Source organism: Loxodonta africana, chromosome 6 (genome assembly GCF_030014295.1).
Source record: "Loxodonta africana isolate mLoxAfr1 chromosome 6, mLoxAfr1.hap2, whole genome shotgun sequence".
NCBI lineage: Eukaryota > Metazoa > Chordata > Mammalia > Proboscidea > Elephantidae > Loxodonta > Loxodonta africana.
This window is the reverse complement of record NC_087347.1, coordinates 99,173,547-99,201,321: the sequence shown is the minus strand read 5'-3', so window position 1 is coordinate 99,201,321 and position 27,775 is coordinate 99,173,547. Positions and strand designations below refer to the sequence as shown.

Genomic DNA, 27,775 nt, shown 5'->3' with positions numbered 1-27,775 from the left:
ATTTTTAAAATAAAGATTAATTTTTAATTATTTTTACTGTTGTATTAAACTTTAAATTATATATGAATTCGAGTTTTATTACATCTTCCACTGTGAAATTAACTCTGAAACCAGTCTTTAGATGTCTGCGTATGTGTTCCTCTTTGGTCATTGCATTATAATTTAGAAGTATTCTATGGTTAAATATGAAAAACACTAACTTCATAATTTTTCTCAGTTTGAAGAATTTTTTTTTTTCTTTTCTAGCCTTTAATCTAGACAACGAGCAACCAGATTATGATATGGATTCAGAAGATGAGACTTTATTAAACAGACTTAACAGAAAGATGGAAATTAAGCCTTTGCAATTTGAAATTATGATCGACAGACTTGAAAAAGCCAGTTCTAATCAGGTACTGTACCACATAAAATGCCTCTTGCCTTACAATTAATGCAATTAACAACTTTATTTATTTATGTATTTCATTTTCTTTAGACCTGAGTACATAGTACTTACTGTCTCTTGAATTTTTGGGGGCTACCCTAGAATTTCTGTTTACAACATCCATTAAACTGTATACTTAAGCATAATTTCTTTGAATTGGAGTATGAAGAGTAGTACTGTTCTGACTTTTTCATATAAGCAATACTAGGTACAATGTTATGATAACTCCTTGGTTCTTTTCATAGGACTGTCTTTTTGGTGCTTTAGTAATTAAACTTGCTTGGTTGGCTCCCTACAACAGCCATATCAAATCAGATATGTTCAATTGCTCAAGTTTATATTAAGGTACTCTTATTATCACTTGAAATGGATTTTAGTTTTTATTATTTATATAGAATTTATATTTTCAAGTGAAGAAAAAAATATACTGATGAATTTTCTTTAGTGGGGTGTTCTCATACATGGTATTGGAAATTTAAAATGGTACAGACTTTATGGAAAACATTTAGGCAGTATATGACAGGAGCCTTAAAATGTTTATAACCTTTGATCTAGTAATCTCACCTCTAGGAATTGTTCTTAAGAAAAAAGTAATTAGTGACAATGTCAAAAGCCTTTGAACAGGGATGTTCAGAATAAATTTTAAGTTATCTGTAGCGTGGAATATCACGTAGCCATTAAAAATCATTATTTTGCAGACTATCTAATGCCATGGGAAATTGCTTGCTATATAATGTTAGATTTCAAAAACAGGAGCACAGAATTATTTATGTAGAAACATAAGAGGTTTGTTTAAAACACTTATATTTATATATGTGCCTAGAAAAAAAGACCAAGAGAGTGCAACAAAATGCCAACAATGGTTCTAGTTGGGTACTGGGAATATTGGTGATTTTTATGTTTTTTATTCTTTTTGCTTTGTTTTCCAAATTTATTATAATGATCATATGTTGATATTTTTAATCAGATTTTTAAAAAGTATTTAAAAATAGTTTAACTGTGTAGAATATTAATATGTTAATTATTATTAATGTACTGTGTAATAATATTAAGATGCCAATTATTATTAATGTACTAAGAAGTTACAGATGTAATAGAGTTGCAAATAACCTTTTTACACTCGACTGTTAAAATTTTCGACTTTACCCATGCCCATCTGTTATTTTCCCTCATCCCCCAATTGAAGTCCTTTAAATCTCTGATGTATTACCAGCTCTTTGGAAAATGTCCCAGACTTTTCCACTGTAGAATGATTTTGCTGCATATTTAGCTTTACTCTCAGTCTTCCCTTCCTACTCCCTCTTTTGTTGGAAGATAATATCCAATGTACTATTGAAAGAAATACATTGAAAACTGAGTTTTGTAAAATACAACCTATTGGTTTTTTGATTGATTGTCTTGTTTTTATTTATTGGAAATTAGTTTTGATTCTCAAATTTGATATTCATTGTAATGAGTGCTCATAGTTTTCATAGAGTTTCAGTTTTTCTTTTTTAGATGCAAATTTTCCTAGTAATCCTACATTGGATCCAACCAGGGAATATTGTTCCGTGGGAATATTATTCTGATCACTACTGCTTCAGCCTAGAGAATAATTCCTTCCTTCTCCTTTTGCCTCTGGTTTCCTATTCCATAGGAAGATTTAATAGATTTAAGTACTAGATTAAGTATTTAAATATTAAAGCAGATGAAAAACATGTTAATTAATATCAGTCACAAAAACATTTTAAACATGTTAAGTAAAATGTGACTGGGTCACAAAGCCCATTTAGTGAAAAATAAAGCGCACCTTCTTAACTCATTGCCATTGAGTCAATTCCAACTCATAGGGACCCCAGAGGGCAGAACAGAACTGCGCCTCAGGGTTTCTAAGGAGGGGCTGGTGGGTTTGAATTGCTGACCTTTTGTTATCAGCTGAACTTTTGACCACTGCGCCACTAGTTTCCTGTTCTCTTCTGATCCCAGTTACCTTCCTGAAAACCTAGTTTGTTGTTATTTCTACTTCAATAATGATGCTTAGAATTTAATACAGAACTTCTGATACAGTCTGATATATGCAGAGTACAATGGAACTGTTGTTCCCAAATGTCGTATACTTGAGGGCACTGGGTTTTTCTGGGTTTGTATACTCTTATTTTGTAGAATCTCCTTATGGTTAATGTGGTATTTTGGTAACCAGCCACCTCACTATATTGATTCACACTAGGTTTGTATTCACCTAAAATAAACTATATTTTTGTAATTTTTTTTTAGGCTGAATAGTGAATAAGCTTTTCTTTTTCTTCATAAAATTCCACTCTTTGTTTTGAACTAGTATCAAACTATTGAGATAGCTTTGATTCTTAAATTTTATCATCTGTGATTCTCTGCCTACTATGATTTTATCATCATTTCATAAGTATACCTTGGAAGTCATTGGTTATGTCAAAGAAACAAGGCTCCAAGTCAGAGTCTTACGACCTTCTACTAGAGACTCCTTTCCTGGTGGACAAAGAATTGTTAATCAGCAGTTTTAGGTATGTTTTCAAATGCTTTCAGCAACAGTGTTTAACCCACATGTCATTCTCTCAGCCATAAGGATATGTACACTTTGTGATAAGAAATCAAGCTGCGTTAGTTTACAGAATTTTCTTGCTCCCCCTATTTAATAACTCCCATAGTAAGTGATACCTTGTTCCTCTTGACTTGGTAATGACAGAGCCATGTGAACCTGTAGTGATTTCTTCCTACTAAACATCGTGAGTCTGTTTAATGTTCTATTTTAATAATATTAAGAGGAGATGACCTTAACTTGTAAGTCTTTACTTTGTAGGATCTACCTTTTTTCCTCTCTCTCTTCCCACATTACTGTGTTTATGCATGTTCGTTGAGGGGAAACTGGGATATTTATTTGCTGTTTTCAATCTTCTAGTATTTTACTATTTTCCGTGATGGCTTAGAAATTAACCATGATGACTGAGATTAGTACATCATCAAAAGCCTTCAGCTCTATTTTCTGCAGTTTACTTTCTTTTCATTCAGTCAGTATTATCTGTTCAGTGTCCAGGTGAAAACACAGGTGACAAAATGTCATGCCCTTATGGAGCTTATTATCTAAGTGGGGGCAGGATAAACATGTAGTTATTAGGTGAGAGGCCTCGTGGCACAATAGTTAAGAGCTATGGCTGCTAACCAAAAGGTTGGCGGTTTGAATCAGTTCGAACCTACCAGCCGCTCCTTGCAAACCCTATGAAATGGTTATACTCTGTCCTATAGGATTTCTATGAAGTTGGATTCAACTCAACGGCAATGGGTCTGGTTTGGGTTTGTGGTTGTTAAGTACCTTCGAGTCAATTCCAACACAAAGTGACCCTGCATACAACAGAATAAAATACAGCCCCGTCCTGCACCATCCTCACGATCATTGTTATGTTTGAGCCCATTGTTGCAGCCTCTGTGTCAGTCCATCTCCTTGAGGGTCTTCTTTTTTGCTGACTCTCTAGTTTACCTTGCATGATGTCCTTCTGCAGGTAATGGTCCCGCCTGATGACATGTCCAAGGTACTAAGCCTTGCCATCCTCACTTCTAAGGAGCATTCTGGCTGTGCTTTTTCCAAGATAGATTTATTTGTTCTTCTGGCAGTCCATGGTATAGGCAGTATCCTTCAATAACACCATAATTTAAAGACATCCATTCTTCTTCAGTCTTCCTTATTCATTGTCAGCTTTCGCTTGCATATGAGGTGATTGAAAATACCATGGCTTGAGTCTGGCGCGCCTTAGTCCTCAAAGTGACATCTTTGCTTTTTTAACACTTTAAAGAGGTCTTTTGCAGCAGATTTGCCCAGTGCAGTATGTCATTTGATTTTTTGACTGCTGATTCCATGGGCATTGGTTGTGGATCCATGTAAAGTGAAATCCATGACAACTTTAATATTTTCTACATTTATAATGATGTTACTTATTGGTTCAATTGTGAGGACTTTTGTTTTCTTTATGTTTCAGTGTAATCCATACTGAAGGCTGTAAGTGATCTTCATCAGTAAGTGCTTCAAGTCCTGTTCACTTTTAGCAGGCAAGGTTGTGTCATCTGCATATTGCTGGTTGTTAATCAGTCTGCTTCCAGTCCTGATGCTGCATTCTTCTTCATATAGTCCAGCTTCTCTGATTATTTGCTCAGCATACAGATTGAATAAATAGGGTGAAAGGATACAACCCTGACATATATCACATCTTTCCCTATTTCCACATCCTCTTCTGATTCCAGCTTGTGAATTTCTGGCAGTTCCCTGTCGATGTACTGCTGCAATCGTTTTTGGATTAACCTTCAGCAAAATTTTACTTGCGTGTGACATTAATGATACTGTTCGATAATTTCCACATTCTGTTGAATCACCTTCCTTTGGAATGGGCACAGATAAGGATCTCTTTCAGTCATTTGGCCAGGTAGCTGTTTTCCAAATTTCTTTGCATAGATGAGTGAGCACTCCCAGCATTGCATCCATTTGTTGAAATATCTCAATTGGTATTCTGTCAGTTCCTGAAGCGTTGTCTTTCACCAGTACATTCAGTGCAGCCTGGACTTCTTCCTTCAGTATCATCTGTTGATCATATGCTACCTCCTGAAATGGGTGAGCATCAACCAATTCTTTTTGGTACAGTGACTCTGTATATTCCTTTCATCATCTTTTGATTCCTCCTGCATCATTCAATATCTTGGCCATAGAATCCTTCAGTATTGCAACTTGAGGCTTGAATTTTCTCTTCAATTCTCTTGAAATTTTTTTTCAACTTGAGAAACGTTGAGCATGTTCTTCCCTTTTGGTTTTCTAACTCCGGGACCTTGCACATTTCATTATAATACTTTACTTTGTCTTCTTGAGCTGCCCTTTGAAATCTTCTGTTCAGGTCTTTTACTTCATCATTTTTTTCTATTAGCTTTAGCTACTCTATGTTCAAGAGCAACATAAAATATAAACAATACAGTTAATATTTTACATATAATCGGCACTACTTATCTAGTGCTGCTATAACAGAAATACCACAAGTGGACGGCTTTAGCAAACAGAAATTTTATTCTCTCATAACTTAGGATGCTAAAAGTCTGAATTCAGGATACCAGCTCCAGGGGAAGGCTTTCTTTGTGGGTTCTGGGGGAATGTCCTTGTCTTCAATCTTCCTCTGGTCTAGGAGCTTCTCAGCACAGGGATCCCAGGTCCAAAGGACTTGCTGTGCTCCTGCAGCTTCTTTCTTGGTATGAGGTCCCCCTGTCTCTATGCTCTCTCATATCTCAAAAGACATTGACTCAAGATACAGCCTAATCTTGTAGATTGAGTTCTGCCTCATTAACATAATTGCCTCTAATCCTGCCTCATTAACATCATAGAGGTGGATGGAATTTACAACACGTAGGAAAATCACGTCAGATGACAAAATGGTGGACAGTCACACTTAGCCAAGTTGACATATATTTTGGGGGATACAATTAAGTCCATAACAAGCACCATCCAGTTTTAGCCTTCCTATTTAAAAAAAAAAAAAAAATTTTTTTTTTTATTTTAGTTCTGTTTGCTCAGGGACAAATTCCTAGGCCCTAAAACAACTGGTTAGACTCAGCAATATAGCACCCACTTTGAGCAATAAAGTTGGAAGTTTTGTCCTAGACGGGCAGATTAGCAAGTAATACATACATGGGCTATGGTGAAATTGTGCACTACAGGTTAGTAAGTAAGCGCAGGTAAGCCCTTGCATATCTTGCTTATTGGGTACTCAGTCCCTGGTCATGGGAATAAGATAATGGTCCTATTATTAGAACCAAGGGTTAAAGACACCAAGGGGCTCTCCTTGTTCAAGTGTCTAATCTGTGGATTGACAGATCTCTTATTTTTCCTGTTTCGGGGCCAGCATTCACAGGGAAAGGAATGAAGTTGTGGTTTAACTGGTACTTATCAAGTTGATATAGAAAGACATAAAAGATAGAGTGAGGCAAAGCTTCTGCCCCCATCAGCCTGTGGAGACTATTTCAGTGAAGTCATTATTGAAAACCTCTGCCAAATGCCATCCATGATTATTTTCAGTCGCCATCTGTTTATTTTATTTGAGTGTTCTTTATTTCTTGAAACTGTGGATCTTCACCTTTGCTTTCTTGAATACAGTTCATTCCCCACTGGTTTTCTTATTCTCATGACTTACATCTTCTCACTTTCCTTTGCTGGTTCCTTTTCATTCAAATCATGTGAACATCAGAGTTTCACTCAAATCTGTTCCTAGGGTTGTTATCCAAGTATTTTTAGGTGATATCATTGCCTCAGTGAGCATTTTTCTGGGAATGCATATATCTTTACTATTGATTGAAATCTGAAAGTTGGAAACAAGAAGGATGAGTAGTTGGACAATATGATAGAGAGGACCTGGAGATCACCCAATAGAATTTTGCAAGACCAACAAATTCTTCGTTGTAAACACCTTTTTTCAACAACATAAACAGCCACTATGTACATGGACCTCACCAGATGGAATACACAGGATTCAAAGAGACTACATTTATGGAGACAAGTGAGAAGCTCAATATCATCAGTCAGAACAAGGTGAGGGGCCAGCTGTGGAACCAGACCATCAGTTGCTCATATATAAGTTCAAGTTGAAACTGAAGAAAACTAGAGCAAGCCCACAAGAGCCAAAATACAACCTTGAGTATATCCCACTTGAATTTAGAAACCACCACAAGAATAGATTTGATGCATTGAACACCATTGACCGAAGACCAGACAGGTTGTGGGATGACATCAAGGGCATCGAACATGAAGAAAGCAAAAGGTCATTAAAAAGATAGGAAAGAAGAAGTTTCCGGGATAAACTGAATGCTTCAAAGGTCAGCGGAGCAAGGGCGGGGCTTTGGGGACCATGGTTTAAGGGGACTTCTAAGTCAATTGGCAAAATAATTCTATTATGAAAATATTCTGCATCCCACTTTGAAATGTGGCATCTGGGGTCTTAAATCCTAACAAGCGGCCATCTAAGATGCATCAGTTGGTCTCAACCCACCTGGATCAAAGGAGAATGAAGAACACCAAGGTCACACGATAACTAAGAGCCCAAGAGACAGAAAGGGCCACATGAACCAGAGACCTACATCATCCTGAGACCAGAAGAACTAGTTGGTGCCTGGCCACAATCGATGACTGCCCTGACAGGGAGCACAACAGAGAACCCCTGAGGGAGCAGGAGATCAGTGGGATACAGACCCCAAATTCTCACAAAAAGACCATACTTAATGGTCTGACTGAGACTAGAGGAATCCCGGCGGTCATGGTCCCCAAACCTTCTATTGGCCCAGGACAGGAACCATTCCCGAAGACAACTCATCAGACGTGGAAGGGACTGGACAGTGGGTAGGAGAGAGATGCTGATGAAGAGTGAGCTAATTATATCAGGTGGACACTTGAGACTGCGTTGGTATCTCCTGTCTGGAGTGGGGATGGGAGGATAGAGAGAGTTGGAAGCTGGCAAAATTGTCCCGAAAGGAGAGACTGGAAGGGCAGACTCATTAGGGGGAGAGCAAATGGGAGTATGGAGTAAGGTGTATATAAACTTACATGTGACAGTCTGACTTGATTTGTAAACGTTCACTTGAAGCTCAGTAAAAGTTAATTAAAAAAAAAAAAAGGAAAGAAAGAAAAGACCAAAATGGATGTCAGAAGAGACTCTGAAACTTGCTCTTGAATGTAGAGCAGCTAAAGTAGACATAAGAAATGATGAAATAAAGTATGGATTATACCTCAACCTTAAGAAAACAAAATCCTCACAACTGGACCAGTAAGTAACATCATGATAAACGGAGAAAAGATTCAAGTTGTCAAGGATTTCATTTTACTTTACAGTCAACAACCCATGGAATCAGTCAATTAAATGACATATTACATTCAGCAGATCTGCTGCAAAAGACCTCTTGAAAGTGTTAAAAAGCAGAGATGTCACTTTGAGGACTGAGGAACACCTGACCCAAGCCATGGTATTTTCGGTCACCTCATATGCAAACAAAAGCTGGCAATGAATAAGGAAGACTGAAGAAGAATCAATGCCTTTGAATTATGGTGATGTTAAAGAATATTGCCTATACTGTGGACTGCCAGAAGAATGAACAAATCTGTATTGGAAGAAGTATAGCCAGAGCACTCCTTAGAGACGAGGATGGCAAGACTTGATCTCGTGTACTTTGGACATGTTTTCAGGAAGGACCGTTACCTGAAGAAGGATATCATGCAAGGTAAAGTAGAGGGTCAGCGAAAAAGAGGAAGACCCTCAAGAAGATGAACTGACACAGTGGCTGTTGTGTTGTACTTTGGGTTGCTGTGAGTTGGAACTGACTCGACAGTATCTTAACAAACAACAAGAAATAACAAACAACAAGAGGAAGACCCTCAAGGAGATGGACTGACACAGTGGCTGCAACAATGGGCTCAAACATAACAATTGTGAGGATGGTGCAGGACGGGGCAGTGTTTTCTTCTGTTGTACTTTGGAACCGACTCGACGGTGTCTTAACAAACAACAAGAAATACCTGTAATTGTGCCCCCTATGTGCTTTGTTACATATGTGGATTTATATGTGTGCACACATGCATGCATATAAATACACATATATATACACACATGTATTCCTGCATGTATTTTTTTGGTTGTACAGGTATTCTTTGAAATGTTTTATTCTGGCAAATTTTCTGCATTTTGAGATTACATTTAAATAAAAAGTTTAATTTTTTTGATAGTCACAAACTACCTTAAATGATATTTTCTTTCATAGAATTTCCTCTAAAATAAATAATAAAACACTTCCCAAGAAATAATTTTTTAAAGTTTTCTTTATAAAACCCTCAATGTTTTATAAACCCTTATCTCCTTCCTAAAATAGACATCACCCTATTTTCAGTTATTTAACCTTCTCACTTCATTGACTTTGCACTGCCCACCACTTAAAGTACACATTCCGTAGAACTAGACTTTGTCATTACTTCCTGCCTTCTACTATGCCTGCCCAAAACAGAACACCCCTTGTCTCCAGCATCAGCCATGATTTTCATCATTTTTCTTCCCCATTCCTCTATGCCATCTTTTTTCCTCTTAACAGAAAGGGTAATCCTAAATCCTTTCCAATTCTATCTCTTCTTATGTATTTATATATTCCTTGAACATTTCATCTTTAATTGTTTCTTATATCTTCATTCTCTCTTTGTCCAAAAATATGCCCAGGGGCCACTACTTCCAAAAGAACCCTCTCTGTTGACCCTGTCTTTCTCACCAGACTACCACTTTGTCTCTCCTTTTTTTCCACAGTGAACCTTTTGAAAGTCATACTCGGTGCTTTTAACTTTTACTCACACTACAGTCCATTTTGGCTTACTGAGACTGCACTGTTAGAGGTCACCAGTGGCCTCTTAATTGTTTTCCAGGGGCCTTTTTTCAGTCTTTATCCTACTTAATATCCCTGTAGTGTTGGATGTTGTTGACTACCACATTTTCCTAATTCTTCTTACTTCATCTCCCCTTCCATTGCTCTTCAGGATCTTATATGTTGACATTTCCTTTGGTTTCGGTCCTTGGCATCTATTCTTGTATCTTAAAGCTAACGACAATTTGCTGCTGTTTCCCAAATCCATGCCTCTTCCACCTAAGCTCCAGAACTTTGTTTCATATGGAACCTTTCCACCTGAGTATCCTGCAAGTATTTCAAATTCAGCATATTCAGACCCCTTTCTCATCTACCAGATTTGCTTTTACTTTTATCTCAGTTAATCACATCATTTTCTACTCTGTTGATCAAACTTGGCACTTTAACATTTGACTTTTTTTCTAACTTTCCATATCTAAAAATCAATAAGTCAAACCAATTTTTCGTTCAAAAATATCTTATCTTTGTTGCCTGTACCCTCTATCCCATTTTTATTATCTGTCACCTAAATAGCTATTCTACCACCACCTTTTTTTTAAATTAGTCATCTCCTTATTAAAATACCTATAATATAAAACCTTTATTCCACCTAACCTCAGCCTACCTTTGCAGTTATGCCATATTTTACTCTGCATTATATCCCCTGCACTACAGCCATACTGAACTTACCCTGTTATGTGCCATGCCTATTTATAGCTCTGTGCTGTTTGTTCTGCCTAGAACGCCAAGTCCTACATTTTTTCTAATACTGTGGTCTTAGTAAACATGTAGTCTACATCCCAAGGCCCCATCAAACCAAAAACCAAACCCACCGCCATTGAGTGGATTCCGACTCATAGCAAGCAGCCCTATATGGTTTCCAAGGCTGTAAATACTCTGCGGAAGCAGATTGCTGCATCTTTGTCCTGCAGAGTGACTGATAGTTTCAAGCCACCAGCCTTTCGGTTACCAGTAGATTGCTTTAACCACAGTATCTCCAGGGCTCCTGCAAGACCCCACGGGTGACAATTTTACTAAATATTTCACATTCTTCTAGTAGGCTTTCACACTGAAAGAGTCTTCCAGACTAAAACGGGAGGTTCTTAATACCCTCTACCCTGCTTCTTCTACTCAGCCAAGTTTTCTACATATTTCAGGGCCTATGACCCTTTGACTTCCAGCACTTCTGTCTCTTGGTGCCATATTCCTGCTAGAGCCTTGGAGACTGGAAGTAGATGGGAAGCCAAGTCTGCGGATTCTTCTTAGGAGAGCATCTAAGAGAGCAGGAGGGCTCCTGAGGCATTCTGACACTTAAACAGTTCCTTTGGGTAGAAGGATATAGGGTGATATTGGACAGCCAAAAAGATAGATATTTAATATTCTTTTAGGCTGCCCTTCACTTGAGACCCCATTCTGTATTTGGAGAACCCCCCACTTAATCTTGGTAAAAGGAGAGGCTACCTCTCTGTTTCCATAAGAACAAAAAATGCTAAATATTCTTTCCAGTCCTTTTGCTTCCGGGGCATTGTCACATGGCTTAGGCTCTGCCATCTAAACTTCCTGAATTTGAATAAAGAGGTAATAAGGCAAAGAAGCAGGGACCATGGGGAAGTCTGTGTTGGAAGTAGAGATGGCATCTGCTTTAAGTGAAAGTTTACAGTTCAAGTGCGTTTCTCATACAATGTGTTCTTATACACACATTATTATGTGACCCTAGTTCTCCCTATGATGTGACTGTACAGTCCTCTCCATCCTGTATTTCCCGTGTCCATTCAGCTGGCTCCTGTCCCCTTCTGCCTTCTCGTCTCGCCTCCAGACAGGAGCTGCCACATAGTCTCACGTGCCTACTTGAGCTAAGGAGCACACTCCATACCAGTATTATTTTATGTCTTATAGCCCAGTCTAACCTTAGTCTGAAGAGTTGGCTTCAGGAATGTATAGTTTTGGGTAACAGAGCATTTGGGGGGCATGTCCTCTGGGGTCTCTCCAGTCTCAATCAGACCATTAAGTCTGGTCTTTTTACTAGAATTTGAGTTCTGCATCCCACTTTCCTCCTGCTCCGTCAGGGCAGTCATTGGTGGTAGCCGGGCACCACCTAGTTCTTCCAGTCTCTGGCTGATGAAGTCTCTGGTTTATGTGGCCCTTTCTGTCTCTTGGGCTCATATTTTCCTCGTGTCTTTTGCTGTTCTTCATTCTCCTTTGCTACAGGTGGGTGGAGACCCATTGTTAGATCTTAGGTAGCCTCTTGCTAGCTCTTAAGAGCCCAGACGGAGATAGCTTCTGTTTTAGCTGCAGTCTCATGCCAGTGGTGTTTCTAGTGTAAGCAGCACTGGTTTCCTCACTGAATCAGTTCTGTGACCTGATTTTAGGAATTGTGGGCTCCAGGCCTGCAGCTCTCCTGACAATTTTGAGCTATCCAAAGCCTTTTTTTTTGTATTGCAATAAAATATATTTAACAAAACATTATTTTAACCATTTTTAGGTAGGTGTACAGTTCAGTGATAATTACATGCATTCACCATGTTGTGCAATCATCACCACTATCCATTTTCAAATGTTTCCCTCACCCTAAACTCAACTGCCCTTAAATAACAACTCCCCATTTCCTCTACCCCCTCCCCCAGCTTCTGGTAACCACTAATAAACTTCGTCTCTATGCATTTGCATGTTCTAGATATTTCATAGAAGTGTGATACAATAGTTGTCTGTAGCTGACTTATTTCACTCACATGTTTTCAAGGTTCATCCATGTCGTAGTGTGTATCAGTACATCATTTCTCTTTATGGCCGAGTAATATTTCATTGTATGTGTGTACTACATTTTGTTTATCCATTCATCTGTTGATGGACATTACATTGTTTCCACCTTTTGGCTACTATGAAAAATGCTGCAGTGAAGTTGGCGTGCATTGGTGTACTATTTTATTTAGCTGTAGCAGACAATGGGTCAGCTCTACTGTGTCTTGTAGGGTCGCTATGAGTCAGAATCAAGTGGACAGCCATGGGTTTGATTTTATTTAGCAGTCTTAGTTTTTTGTTTTTTTTTTGGGCGGTGAGCTGTCCCTTGAAAAATTGTTACGTGGTTTGTATTCAGGTGCTTGTGTTTAGACAAGGGCTTTATAGTTTTCTAAATGTTTGTGGTTGTAGTGGAAGACTTTTTCCTTTTTCTGGATCTTTGGTGAAGATAATGCATTTCCTTAACTTAGGTCTTTATAGGATACTCAGTGTATAACTAAATTTTGACATCACTGAAGTGTTGATATTTCTTCTCAGATTAGCTTTTCCATAATTTTGTGGCATTGCATAAATTAGGGGTCATGATAAGTTAGAATGTTTTCAGTGTTATATACTTAGAATCGTAGCACTATTTCACTGTATTGATTTTGAACTGTAGTCACTTGTTCCTGGAGAAAGAAGGTGAAAAATGATTATTTTGACCCCTTTTGAATTTATATAAATGGTTGTAGTTATTTGGAAACCTGACTTCAGTAATATTTGGTCTATTACACAAATAATAAAAACATCAGGTTTGAAAGAAGTGGAAACCCTGGTGGCATAGTGGTGAAGAGCTGCAGCTGCTAACTGAAAGGTCAGCGGTTTGAATCCACCAGGCATTCCTTAGAAACTGTACGGGGCAGCTCTGCTCTCTGCTGTAGGGTTGCTACGAGTCAGAATTGGCTCAGCGGCAATGGGTTTGTTTGTTTTTTTTTGTTTGTTTGTTTTGAAAAAAGTGTAAAAGGAAGGTGTACGGCAAAGAGGAGATGACGTACTGACATGGAAAACAAATGCAGGCACTCGTAAATGGAGTTTTTTCTGACTCTGTCCTGTGTCTTATTGCACTAATACTCAGTACTAACATTCTCATATTCATTTATTATTCAATTTGTATTTGTCTTACCTTTATTGCCATTTTGTATGTTTGTTTAGATAGTAAATTCATCTTAAAGTTGTTTTCTTATTTTCTCCACATGGGAAATGATGGCATGTAGTAGTTGATAAATATTTATTGATTCATTGACTTTATAAATTAAAAACATTGATTTTTACATGTAATTTATTCATTTGTGTATTCAAATATATTTATATTTATTGAAATGGCTAGACTATGAGATATGGTTATTATAGTAGACTAAATGGTCCTTGTCTTTGAGGAGCAAATAGCAGTCTATAAGAAGAGTTCTTATGGTAGAATAATTTTTATCTCCCCTTCTTCAAGTCCCCAAAATAATTAAATGAGGTAATTCGACCAACTCAGCTGACTTGGAAATAATAAGTCTACCACAGACTCTTTTGCCAGTTAAATACTGGTTTCCAGGATTTTTAAGTGGCTAAAGTGCTGAATGGCCGAACATTGTTTTGTGGGGTGTAAATGTAGTAGGATTCTGGCTATCTGGATTTTTAATCATGTGAATTTATGACTACTTATGTGCAAATAGTTCTGCACACTTAAATTAATGCCATCACCCTGATAACAGAGATCCATTGATACTAGTTGCCTTAGTATAAAAAGCTAAATATAATTTTTTACCGAATGGATTGAAACCAAGATTATCCCGTAAAATAAAAATTTGCTGCATAGCAACATAAAAACAGCAGTTAACTGAGAAAATACAGTTAGCACTAGAAAGACATGTCATCATGTTTAACTATAAACTGTGGATTGAATTCTCATTACCTGAGATAGAAAGAGGATGCTTAACAGCAAGGTAGAAGGGCATTGCAAGCAGGAGCAAGAAGCACCATGGAAAGATATCTGAGCAGGTGTTTTAATCCTCTGATAGGTCATGCAGGAGATTAAGAAGCAGTGTTGATTTGATAGTATTGGTACGTAAGAAACTCACTACTGCTTTGCTGATTGGTGGAAAGAGATCTTCCCTTCCTGCAGATTCTAAGGTTAGATTAAGTTCTCAATTTAATTAGTGAAGGGTACAAAATGTTATCAGAAGCAGAACAACCAAACAGAGTTTTAGTACATATCACAGCATTGTTTCTTTCGGCCCTAGAGTACCTGAGAGCTGCCAGTGATGCTGTCAGCATGAGGTAGACTTTTACAGATCCAGAAAGCTCAATTCTGTTCCACCACTGTCCTTGTGGACTTTGGGCTATATCTCATCATTCTGAAAGAACTTCATCTAAGAGTAGGAAGGCATCCATTTCAAGGTGATATTTGAAAGTACTGGTTCTTTTGGTTTGGTTTCATGTTCCAGACTCTTGCCCTCTACTTTAAAGACTAAGTTACTCAGTCTCTCATATGCAGTAAAGCTGACTCTGCTGAGACATTGGGTAAACCAGTCAGATGGACTAGAATACTTGAATTGGCATTGTCAGGGTATTCTTGTCCAGTGGTCCAGTTATCTGGACAATTAAATTACAGTAAACCAACTAATTAACCCTAGAAATCACCCTCACGTGGCTTGAAATCCAATGATCAGTGCAGTTATCCCAACGTGAGAAGGCAAATCATAATCAGAAATTATTTGGTTAAGTCCATGTCTATTTCAGATGACTTCAGCTAACAAACAGATCAATTTATATGTTGATCTTAGTTTCAAGGAGAGAAAGTTTCTCCCTTTATTTTCATGTTCTAGAGAAATGTTTCTCAACTTCTTTTGAAAATCAGTCTTCATCTCTAAAATGGAAAATGTAAAAAGATTGCAGTAACATCACTTCTACAAGGCTTTCCAGCCCTAAAACTACATGACCTTTTTCTGAAGTTCACTGTGAATAAATGTTTAACCCCTATTTCATGTCTGATTGGCCTACCTGATCTTCAAAAGAAACAGGGTAACAGATGTGACAAAATTTTATGAACCTCAGTTTGCGATAGGTCAACATTATGCTGGCTGTATCGATAAAAGGAGCAGTAGGTACCCTGAGATACCAATGTCAGAGCTTCTAGGGGAATCATCCTAAGACTGTTGCACCCAGATGTGACAGTGGCATTAGCAGAGTGAGTCATGGGAACATTCATTCCTAACACTGTATCAGCTTGAGTAGAGGAATTACTTTTATATGTAATTGATACAAGGAATGCAAAATTGCATAGTGTTGAAACTTCTGGAAACATGCCAAGTTTGTCCTTTTCCTTTGTCAGTTCCGAAAGAGGCATGCTATGTTAAGTTGCCATGCGTTATAAGAGAGTATCTCTTCATCTTTTCTTTTGGAGGCAGGTGAAAAGATACTTCTGTATCTCCTGTTTTTTGTTGACAGAAAAACATAGAAGTAGTAGAGAATTAAAAACTAGTAGATATACAAATGTGTAGAATCATAGGAATTCAGAATTGGGAAGGATCCTGGATGTCTTTCTCATGCAGGTCTTACTGAGGCATAGATCTATTGTCTTCCAAACTGTTGTTCATCCAGGCTTCTTAAATATTTTCAGTGTAGAATTCACTACCTCTCAGGACAAAATATTACATTTTTGGCTAAGTCTCCTTATAAGTCCTTTGTTAGGTAGAATTGAAATGTGTCTTCTACTATCGTCATACCTGATCATAAGTGTTGGAACTGTTCACACTGTTTCCTATAGCTGCAGTTTAACTTTTTCAAGTATTTTGGTTGATAACATTTTGTATTTTTCGTCTAGCTTGTAACACTTCAGGAAGCAAAACTGCTGCTAAATGAGGATGATTACCTTATTAAAGCTGTATATGACTACTGGGTGAGAAAACGTAAAAACTGCAGGGGGCCATCGCTCATTCCTCAGATCAAACAAGAGAAAAGGGATGGCTCTACAAACAATGACCCCTATGTTGCCTTTCGGAGGAGAACAGAGAAAATGCAAACTCGAAAGGTAATGTGCAAACTGATTTAATTGGAATGTAGCTTGATAGTATTTAAGACCAATAGTTTTTCTGCTGATAATTTAAATAATCTGAACACAGTGGGGGGCTTACTGACATTGATTAACTTCATGTTAGAAATCCTGCTGTTCAGTAGCTTCTGTTGGCAGTTGTTTACAGTGTTTATTTAATACCCACACCCTTTATAAATCTACCGATCATACAGTTTTAGACGTGGCCACTGAAGTGATATGAGGAATTAAGTGTCCTTGAAGTTTTGAGTTCTTCAGTAAAGTACACCTTACTCTTGTGCCTCTGCCCTTTTTGGGAAGCTGATAGTTTGAAACACTACTACTTTTCTTTGTTGGATGCTTAAGAGCTCACAGTTGCCTTGGATGAGATTCTAATTCTTGCAGGTAAAAATGGACCCTGCTGCTTCTAGCTTCTGTGGAGCCATGGGAAGTAATGAAAGATTCATTTTTAAGCCTGTTCTACCAATAATCCAAAGCAACTCAGTGGAATCTTTTCTCTCCTTTTCTAAGTTGTCAGTTGTGTCAGATTTCAAGTCGATGAACCCTGGCTTTCAGATGCAATGTGAGGCAAAATTTTAAGTAAGAGAAATAGGTCTCATGCTGTGAAATGATGTAGTATAGAGGAGTACATTATTTCAGAGGGGTTAGAAAAATCACACCATCACTGCCTTCTGTTTCTCATAATTAAGAGTAAATACTACACACGGTGACACGGCCTCTAACATTGCAAAGTATCAGGAAAAATTATAAGTGTTAAAACCATGAGGAATTATAATTGGAGGCAAGACATTTTCCATGGATTCTTTTATCTCCAAACATGGAAAGATTGTCCTTGTCAGCTGTTAGTAGAACAGCTGTGAAGCAGAACAGCTGCCAGAGACAGTATATTTTAGGAAAAACTTTCCCAATGGTTAGTAACCAGAGTTTCTCCAGCTCTTTCTTACGGGCATGATTTTCTTAAAACGTTATATGATGGATTTCCCGAGTATAGATGACATTCCCTAGCCCTGGCTGAATTTTCAATATGGTGTTCTAGTTCTCAGCTAAGGAAATCTGGGATACTTCATGACAGCTTAGAGCCTTGCTTAGAAAAGACTTGCATGAAATAAGCTTGTGAATGCAGTAAAACTTTACAAATGTGCACTGTTGAGCATAAGGAAGACGTTTGAACCATTGAAAAATCTGAATTACCAAGTGCTTTTTAAAAAAAGTGAAACATAGATTCTTAGCAATGTCTTTGTAAATAAAAGTAGTTGGGCCTCTAATGAATAGGTTTGAAGTACTTATAACTAGCAATGTTTGGGGGCATGTAGACAATATTGTAAAAGTTTAAATATATTTTAGTCTTAAATAGGTTAAGTCACTGTTTCCTGACCAGCTTATGTTGCTAATTACTATAACTGATTCCTGTGCTTAGGCCCTTCACCACTGTCCAATAATTATAAAAACAAAAACAAAACCTGTTGCTGTCAAGTCGATTCCTACTCATAAAAACTCATAGCTACCCCATATAACAGAATAGAACTGCTGCATAGGGTTTCCAAGGAGCAGCAGGTGGATTTGGACTGCCAACCTTTTGATTAACAGCCTGAGCTCTTAACCACTGCACCACCAAGACTTCGTGGAATAACTATAAAAAAAAACCAAACCCAGTGCCGTCAAGTCGATTCCGACTCATAGCAACCCTATAGGACAGAGTAGAACTGCCCCATAGAGTTTCCAAGGAGTGCCTGGCAGATTCGAACTGCCGGCCCTTTGGTTAGCACTTAACCACTACACCACCAGGGTTTCCAGGCTTTTTTCTGACACTCTTGATTTCTACCCTTTTTCTTATCTGTTATTTTTATCATCCTCTGTAGTGTGGTTCATTTTCTTCTTCAGTATTCTTTACTTTTTATTCCTCTCTGTTTTCAGCTGTGAGACTGAAAACTATTCCCCATTGTGCCTGCTGTCACTAGTAAGAAATGTCTATATGTTGTACAGTGCGAACAATAGGAAAACAGTCAACAGACACTGTATACCCCCTAGGTCTTTGAGAGGTGGGCAGTCGCTGGAATATGCAAAAATGAATACAGCTAACAAAGACTCTATGCTTCCTTTTCTATGTCCATAAACTTAAAAATACTTATATAGCTGATGCAAAGGTAAGGGACTCCTGAACTATTGGATTGGCACTCAAGGATTTAATTACAATTCTCTACACTAATGTTTCATTCAGGAGTGCTTGAGTACTTTAAGGAGCTCTGGTGGCACAGTGATTTGAGGGTAAGGGTCATGTGCAATACCCTGCACAAAATTGGCACTTTAATATTTGCTGTTGGTGATCTAATTTTTTTTTTTTTTAATTTGGAGGTATTGCTGCCTGTTTACCTTAAAAAAAAAAAATTTAAACAATGCTTTAGGTTTGCCTTTTGTCACTTAGTGCTGGAGAAAAAAATATTAATTTTTTAGAAGATAAAAGAATGACTTTTTAATATAGCATGTTTGAATAAATTGGATTTAGTGACTTTCAAATGCAAGAAGTTGTACACAAAAGAAAAAAGAGTAGAACTTTGAATCTTTTTCAATTTGTATTTTGTCTTCTGTAATCCTCCAATGTGAAACTGCTGGCTTTCTTCAGATTCTTGTTAACTCAAGGATGAACAATTGCAGTTCTGTCTGGACACGTAGATTGAGGGGTAATAATGGTATATTTTTAACTAAATAGTTCAGTACCTAATATAATGTTTAATTACTCTCTGTCTCTATGTATGTGTGTGTGTGTGTGTGTGTGTATATATATATATATGATTGAATAAAATAATGGTAATTTTTACATACAAGTGGATGCAGCTAATTACAGCTGAGTCTTCTCTAGTTATTAAACAAAACTTCTACCTTGTAAGTTAGTTCTTATGCTTGAAAGTAAGAACTTCCTAATGATATCTGAAGTTCAGAATTTTCACTCAATCTCTTTTTCTCCTCTGCAATGGGGTGTTACGACACTGAATCATGATTACCCCATTTCTTGAGATGCTTGACACCCACTTTCAGGTTTATATCCAAGTTTCTGAAGTGAAGATTCTCTTGCCGTTGTTACTGTTTGCATTGTAGTACATTGAAACTGCCAACCTGCAGTTACGGAGATGGATGGATGGAGACTCATTTGGCTTTTTCTAGGTACTTGATCTTGACGGAACTGTTTCGCTGTGTTATTGGGAAAATGCCTTGCAGCAATAGGAATGGGCTACATTTTCTGATACACTAGGTTTTTATTTCAGGTGGACTTTTTTTAAATTCGTGTGCACAGACATTAATATCTCCTATGCCATTCCATCTTTTCTAACAACTGACAACATTTTTTTAATGAATACTTATTGAGAGAGTGTGCTTATATTTTGAGTTAAGTAGATTCTTTGTGTAATTGCTGTTTAGATGATTTGTTAATATTTTTACTTATATAGGATGAATTTGGGTGTATTAAGGTTTTGTTGAGTGAAGGTGAAAATCTGAATAATTGGGTTCACTGATTATTCTTCTAATGTTGTTTTCAATAGAATCGTAAGAATGATGAAGCCTCTTATGAAAAGATGTTGAAATTGAGACGAGAGTTTAGTAGAGCCATAACCATTTTGGAAATGATTAAGAGAAGAGAGAAAACAAAACGAGAATTATTGCACTTAACCTTAGAAGTTGTGGAAAAAAGGTAACATTGCTACTATTACATACTAATGGTAGCTTACTTTATACAAATGGTAGGCAAAATGTAACCAGATTTTTTTGTTTGTTTTTCTCTCAACTGTGTGATGATTCTGATTCTCTAACAGAATTTGTGTTTATGAAGATTACTTTTGTTCCTGCTTTTAAAAATCAGATTAATCTAAGTTACCAACATGGGATTGCAAATTTTTATATTTGTGTGTACCATAGATGCTGTAATACCCTTAATTTTTGCGTGTGTGTGTGGAATCCTAGATTTTTATTTAGAAAAAAATCTAAATATCATTTTGCCCAATTCTCTATATCAAAGTTCTGTTTAAAAAAAATTTGAGAGAAGCGAATGTTTAATTGATTTCATTTTCTAACTAGGTAGAAAACAATTTTTGTTTCAACTGTTTTGGAAATGTGTTCTCAAGTGTAATAGTCATTTTACTGCATAATTAAGTAAAACTGTACTAAATCTAACAGAATTGTGAGGTAAGTATTCTCAACATAATTTCCTAGGGCTTGATAATATAAAAGATAGGGAAAACTTGTCTTCTGTGTACCTTAGAAGTTTTTTTGGTTTTTGGTGTTTTGTCTTTACTAATTCCAAAAACGAGTTTCATTATTCCTGTAAATTTTCTCTTTAAAATGACCTGATTAATTGTAGGCTCTGTTGGATTGGTTGTATTCCAATTATTGAGGCATCACTGATTTTTCTTCTTTATTCTTAAACTATGCAACATATTCTTACCTTTTTAAGATACCATTTGGGAGACTATGGTGGTGAAATCCTTAATGAAGTGAAAATCAGTAGATCAGAAAAAGAGTTATATGCCACTCCAGCAACTCTTCATAATGGAAATCATCACAAAGTCCAAGAATGTAAAACTAAGGTGAATACCCCCTGGGGAGAAGCATGTATGGTAATACTGATCAATTATCGATTCCTGCAGTTGCGTTAATATAGTTTGGTTAAGGAAGAAAGTAGTTAATGTGGATTTAGTTCTTTCTATTTCCCGAGCACTTTCCTAAGAATTTTTACGTACGTATTGACCCAATAATACTCCTTACAGTCCTTTACCTGTGACTTCTAGATCATACAGCTAATAAGTGGTAGAGTCAAGGTTTGAATCCAGGTCTGACACCAAAGTTCATGTATTTTTCACTATACTATTTGCTTCCCTAGAGATTAGGATAATTACAGTTTAGTTACCACTAGCCTTATTAGCAAACCCTGTGTTGTAGTGACAGGCATTGAAATCTAAAACGCAAACTTTCTTCACTGAGAGTATTGAAAGTTATTTTTGTCATCATCATTGCCAGAACCAGAATTTTTATCAGCTGCTATCTAGCTGAGTGACTTGAGAAAGTCCTCTGACTTTTGAACCACCATTTCTTCCTAATAAAGAGCCAAACTAAGGGATTACTTTGGTCTCTTAGACTAAGTAGTTATATATGTATATATATATTTGTATACACATACTCACTTGGTATATAAAATAACTGGGAGATACAAGAAAATAATATTTAATTTTAAGGAACGTAGGTTTAAATAAGGAACATATTTACTGAAGCATCTTAACAATAGAGCTTGAATTGCAGTAAAATTTAAAACGTGACTTAGGGTGTTTGTGGAAAATTCATCTTTTAAAAATGTACACTAGTCCTCATTTTTCATGGATTCATTCTTAAAGGTCAAGGAAAATGTGGAGCAGGGTGACTCCTCCTTTATTCAACTCAAGTCAATTCAGACACCAAAACACCAGAGTTCTTATTAATCACAGGCATCTAGCTGACCTACTTTAAATCACACCTCCCTCTATAGCCCAAAAAGTGTCAGTTTATAAGCTGTTTTTTAAAATCCATTTTATATAAATTATTAATTGTCCAAGGTTTATGATTTGTAAGCATAGAATACGATAATCCTAACCCAAAATTAATGACAATCAACCTTTATTATAGTGATTCTTAATTTAGATCTTTTTTTTTTAATAGGAATAAATGCTCAGCCTATTCAGATACTAATTTTAGAGATACGGTTGCATGCACTGTTGTCCTACCCCACTGACACATAGTTGACTATATTTGCTTTGTCACACATCACACCTTAAAATATGAATAGTTTCTAAGAAGTTGAACTTTTTATTTTAAGATACAGAGTCTGTACCCATTAAATGAAACAGTGTCTTACTAAATAATTTGGCAGTTAAAAACATTTTCATTGTGTGTACCACTCTAGTTTTAACATCTGGACTACGTGGGGAAATGTATATAACTTATTAAATATTTTTATACCTTAATATTTCTTCTACTTTGGCATTTAGAGCAGTCATTTTCAAACTTTTAAAAGTGGTAGATCCCTTTTATAATAAGGGATGCCAGTATGTTAAACAGATAGAAACAGCTGCTCTACTAAATGGGGGAGGGGGACTAGGGCTGAAAACCCACCCCTTCAGCCCTTTCCTTTTCCAGATGGCTGTTCAGGAATCTCTACAGAACCCTGGGGCACTTGAGAACAATTTGATAATTATTTGGTTGAGGCAGTAATTATGCATTCTAAAAAGTGGAGGTTTTTTTTCTAGTTTGTAAGCTTTTTTTTTTCCCAAAAAAATTACCACCCATAGAAAAATTTTCTAAGTTGGTAAATAAGTGTATAAATGAACTACTGAATTCATAATCCAGTTCAAGTTATGTAAAAAATAAAAGGTTATTAATTTTCATCTTTAATACAGTGGATTTAAATAAAATAAGAATTGAATTTAAATACTTTTTAAATGTTGGATTGTATAAGTAATAATTTTTAAAATCACTAACTTTTAAGTATTAAAGCAGTATAAAAAGTAAATTTAAGCACTATGGTTATTTTTCATTATAACTTGGAGAAAGTAAAACACTTCAACTTAGGATGGCAGAATAATTTTTGCATATTAACAACAGTACATAAAATCACTTCCTGGGCAAAGATGTATGTTTTTCAAAGAGCAGTATAGTTTTCATGATTTCTAAATGATTTTCATTTCTTCCTTTTGGGGGAAAAATCCTCATGTAAACAGCACCCTCATCATTTATCTTTGAAGGAAGAGGCTTCTGATGTGGTTCGTCAAAAGAAGAAGTACCCAAAGAAGCCTAAAGCAGAGACTTTGATAACATCTCAGCAACCCACTCCTGAGGCATTGCCTGTGATCAATAAGAGTGACATTAAGCAATATGACTTTCACAGCTCAGATGAAGATGAATTTCCACAGGTGCTTGTTTTAAAACTATTTTAAAGACATTTTCTTCTAGTCTTTTATATTGCTATAGTTTAAAAACATATTTGACATCTTAGAGTTTTTATTCCTGCTTTGTTCAGTTAATGTTATAGCATAAATATTTCTCATATTATTTATATAACCACTGAATTAGTACTTACTGTTTCATATTTTCCATTAGTTGATAGAATTTATTCTATTGTGGGGCATTTACATGGTTTTCGGGTTTTCCCTTTGATAAAAATAAACATCTTTACCTTTTCCCTCTGTATTAAAATAGATTTTTAGAAATAGAATTACTGAAACAAAGATTATCAATATTCTAAGACATTTAATACATAATTACAAGTTTTATATTGCCACCAACAATAATTGCCTTTTTCACAACATTTCACCAGCATTGTATTTTTTGCAACTTTTAATGTAAATTTTGTCACTGAGGCAATAACTACTTATCTTAAAATTTAGAAGGACTGTTCATGTTTTAATTGTGAAGATAATTCTTTGTATTATGTTGCAACAGTATTATACCAAAATGTTTGCAATTTAAAAATCTTAGTTTTATCTTTATAAGCACTATTTTTAAAACAAGACCTTTGTCTTACATTTAAAAGGATCTTTTTGTTATTGTTTTTTTAATAATATTGTTTAGCAGCTGGTGTAGCAATACCTTCATTTTTCTTTTTTTCAGTATGGTATAGGAAATTTACAGTGAATACTATAACGAAGACCTTGTACCAACCACTTCTTCAACATATTTTAACATTTTGACCTACTTAAAAAAATTTTTTTAGAGCACAGTTATGTTTGGAAGCAGGACTGTTTATAAAACACTTTATTGCTGTAATTATTTAAAATCTAGAGTTTACAGAAAATCTATCCTTTTTGACTGAACCCAACAAAAAACCCAGTGTCGTTGAGTCAATTAGGTTATATTATTTTTAAGGAGCCCTGGTGGTACAGTGGTTAAGAGCTCAGCTGCTCACTGAAGGTTGGCCCCATCAGTAGCTCCTCAGGTGAAAAGACATGGCAATCTGCTCCCGTAAAGATTACAGCCTAGGAAACCCCGTGGGGCAGTTCTGCACTGTCCCATAGGGTTGCTATGAGTTGGAATCAGTTCGACAGCACACTACAACGTATTATGTTTACTTTTTTCACTGATTTAGTTTTACTAAATCAGGTAATATTTTGGTACTCATATGCATAGTAACTAAGATGTATCTTATTTATTATGCTCTTGAAAAGTACTTAACAAAATCATTTATTACTTTTGTCAAAGTATCATCCAGTTAGACTCTGGCAGGCCTTTGAATAGCCATAGCATATTAAATCAGGTAACCATTTTCAAGAAATGAGGGAAGTAGTGCCCTAATTAATGCTAGTTTTCTAGATAGAAAGTACAGGAAAGGACTTCTCTTAGTAGAGAAAACAGCACAGTAGAGGGAACTCTAGCAGTTTGGCACTTCTGAAACACATAACACAGAAAGAGAAGAGGAAAGTGGGAGTGAAAGGAATGCTGGCTAGAGTAGTAGCCAGATGGTGAATGGCCTGTATCTACCCTGTACATACGGGGAAATATTAAAGAATTCAAGTAAGAAAGTGACATGGTTAGAGAAACATATGCATAATAGCCTTACATCGCTAGTACTAATGCGAGCCTGGAATGTTTTGTTATACATTCCCAACCCTTGAAGAATAGTGCCTTGGGAAACCATGACCCGTAGAAACTTTTCCCTTGTTAGAATCAATACTTCCAACCTAATAGCAGGGCTGACTCAACGTGCTAGTTATATATTCCTCATAGATTAAGGAATCTTCATTTCTGTTCTAAATTCTTACGTTTATTCATATATCCTTAACCCCCATTCCTACATGAAAATTGCATTTTGAAACTTTTAGGTTCCTCCGAGTCCTTGTGGTATGCCTTTGGCAAACCCTCATTAATTTTTATAATGATATCCCCATGTTGCTAAAGAGTAAGTAAACATTTACCTGTACTATAGTTGGGTGGAAACCCTGGTGGCGTAGTGGTTAAGTGCTACGGGCTGCTAACCTAAAGGTCGGCAGTTCAAATCTGCCACGTGCTCCTTGGAAACTTTATGGGGCAGTTCTACTTTGTCCGGTAGGGTAGCTGTGAGTTGGAATCGACTCAATGGCAACGGGTTTTTTTGGTTATAGTTGGGTATCATTCAGTGCACCTGTTTAGAATGTAACTCTTACAAAACCATTGTCAAAGTAACTATATACTTCTTCTTTGTCCAATAAACAAGGAACAAGAGAATAGGGAGCCTTAAGAGAACAAACATTTTAACTAGATTTATCCAACTGATTTGTAACAAAGCAGAACTAAACACTGTCTCTTCTTCATCATACTTCTGATTTTAACATAAGCGCTCTCTTCCTGTGTCCCAGACTAAGCCCTGGAATCTGCTTCTCAGGGATGGTGGTAGGGAGGAGAAGGGATGATACACTTTATGCAGAGAATTTCTGAGACCTTGTGATGCTTCTTGTGTATATTTTAGAAGAAGTAGATGATTTGCAAAGGAACCGAAGTGTAAAATTCACATTTGGGATTTCCTTTCAGATTTCAGGTTGGGAGCTAGGTTCCCCAAGAAGAAGCAGCAGCCCCAGCTTACCGTTTCTATGTCTCCTCCATTGGGTTGGTAGAGGTATATTGAAACCTCAAACAAATGCCTTTCTCCCCTGGATGACCCTTCACAGTGGTAATTACCACAGTTTGGAAATACTGTGGAGAAGACATTTTTCCTCTCAAAATTGGAAGAAAGGAATTTGTGAGGTTCGAAATTTTGCAAGTAACTATAGTTGAGCCAGCATTGTCAGAAAATGAGATGTACCACAGAGTGAGATTGTGAGACAACTGAAAATTAAGTACTAAAACATCTCTCTCTGCTGTATCAGAGTATACTTGAATATCGTTTAATCTTTCTGATGGCACATTTAGAGTGTGTTGTATCAGTGCCCTTTAAATGCCCTCATTTTATAGGGATATTTGACCTGTTGTCACATGACCCCACACAGAATGCTTTATTTGTGTGTCTGTGTGTGTACATGGAAGAGATCCATATACATGCCCATTCCAAAGAAGGGTGATCTGATGGAATTATCAGTATCATTAATATCACATGCAAGTAAAATTATGCTGAAGGTAATTTAAAAATGATTGCAGCAGCACATCGACAGGGAAGTGCCAGAAATCCAATCTGGATTCAGAAGAGGACATGGAACGAGGGATATCATTGCTGATGTCAGATGGATCCTGGCTGAAAGCAGAGAATACCAGAAGGATGTTTACCTGTGTTTTATTGACTATGCAAATGCATTTGGCTGTATGAATCATAACAAATTATGAATAACATTGTGAAGAATGAGAATTCCAGGATGCTTAATTGTGTTCATGGGGAACCTGTACATAGATCAAGAGGCAGTTGTTCGAACAGGACAAAGGTATACTGCATGGTTAAAAATCAAGAAAGGTATGCATCAGGGTTGTATCCTTTCACCATACTTATTCAGTCTGTATGCTGAACAAATAATCTGAGAGGCTAGACTGTGTGAAGAAGATGGCATCAGGATTGGAGGAAGACTGATTAACAGCCTGTGATATGCAGGTGACACAACTTGCTTGCCAAAAGAGAGGTGGCATTGTAACTTTCAATATGGATTACACCTCAACATAAAACAAAAATCCTCACAACTGGACCAATAAGCAGCATCGTGATAAATGGAGAAAAGATTGAAGTTGTCATGATTTCATTTTATTTGGATCCACAATCAACGCCCATGAATCCACCAGCAGTCAAGAAATCAAATGACATATTGCGTTGGGCAAATATGCTGCAAAAGACCTCTTTAAAGTGTTTAAAAGCAAAGATGTCACCTTGAGAACTAAGGTGCGCCTGACCCAAGCCATGATATTTTCAGTTACCTCATACACGTGTGAAATCTTCACAATGAATAATGAAGACCGAAGATGAATGAATGCATTTGAATTTTATGGTGTTGGCGAGGAGTATCGAATATACCATGGACTGCCAGAAGGATGAACAAATCCATCTTGGAAGAAATACAGCTAGAATGCTCCTCAGAAGCGAGGGTGGTAAGACTTTGTCTCATGTACTATGGACATTTTATCAGAAGGGACCCATCCCTGGAGAAGGACATCATGCTTCAAAAAGT

General features: G+C 36.7%; 1 protein-coding gene across 4 annotated transcripts in view; it reads left to right on the top strand.

Annotated features, from left to right (window-relative positions):
* Positions 1-27,775, top strand: part of EPC2 (enhancer of polycomb homolog 2) — a 153,669-nt gene that overhangs the window by 104,561 nt on the left and 21,333 nt on the right. For 3 of the 4 annotated variants that reach the window (XM_064287172.1, XM_064287171.1, XM_064287169.1), the window contains exons 3-7: positions 247-392; positions 16,416-16,622; positions 20,180-20,328; positions 21,088-21,220; positions 23,381-23,572. In XM_064287172.1, the coding sequence (XP_064143242.1) occupies positions 282-392; positions 16,416-16,622; positions 20,180-20,328; positions 21,088-21,220; positions 23,381-23,572 (792 nt within the window). In that variant the 5' untranslated portion in view covers positions 247-281. The remainder of the gene's footprint in view (positions 1-246; positions 393-16,415; positions 16,623-20,179; positions 20,329-21,087; positions 21,221-23,380; positions 23,573-27,775) is intronic. The other variant, XM_064287170.1, reaches the window with a different exon arrangement.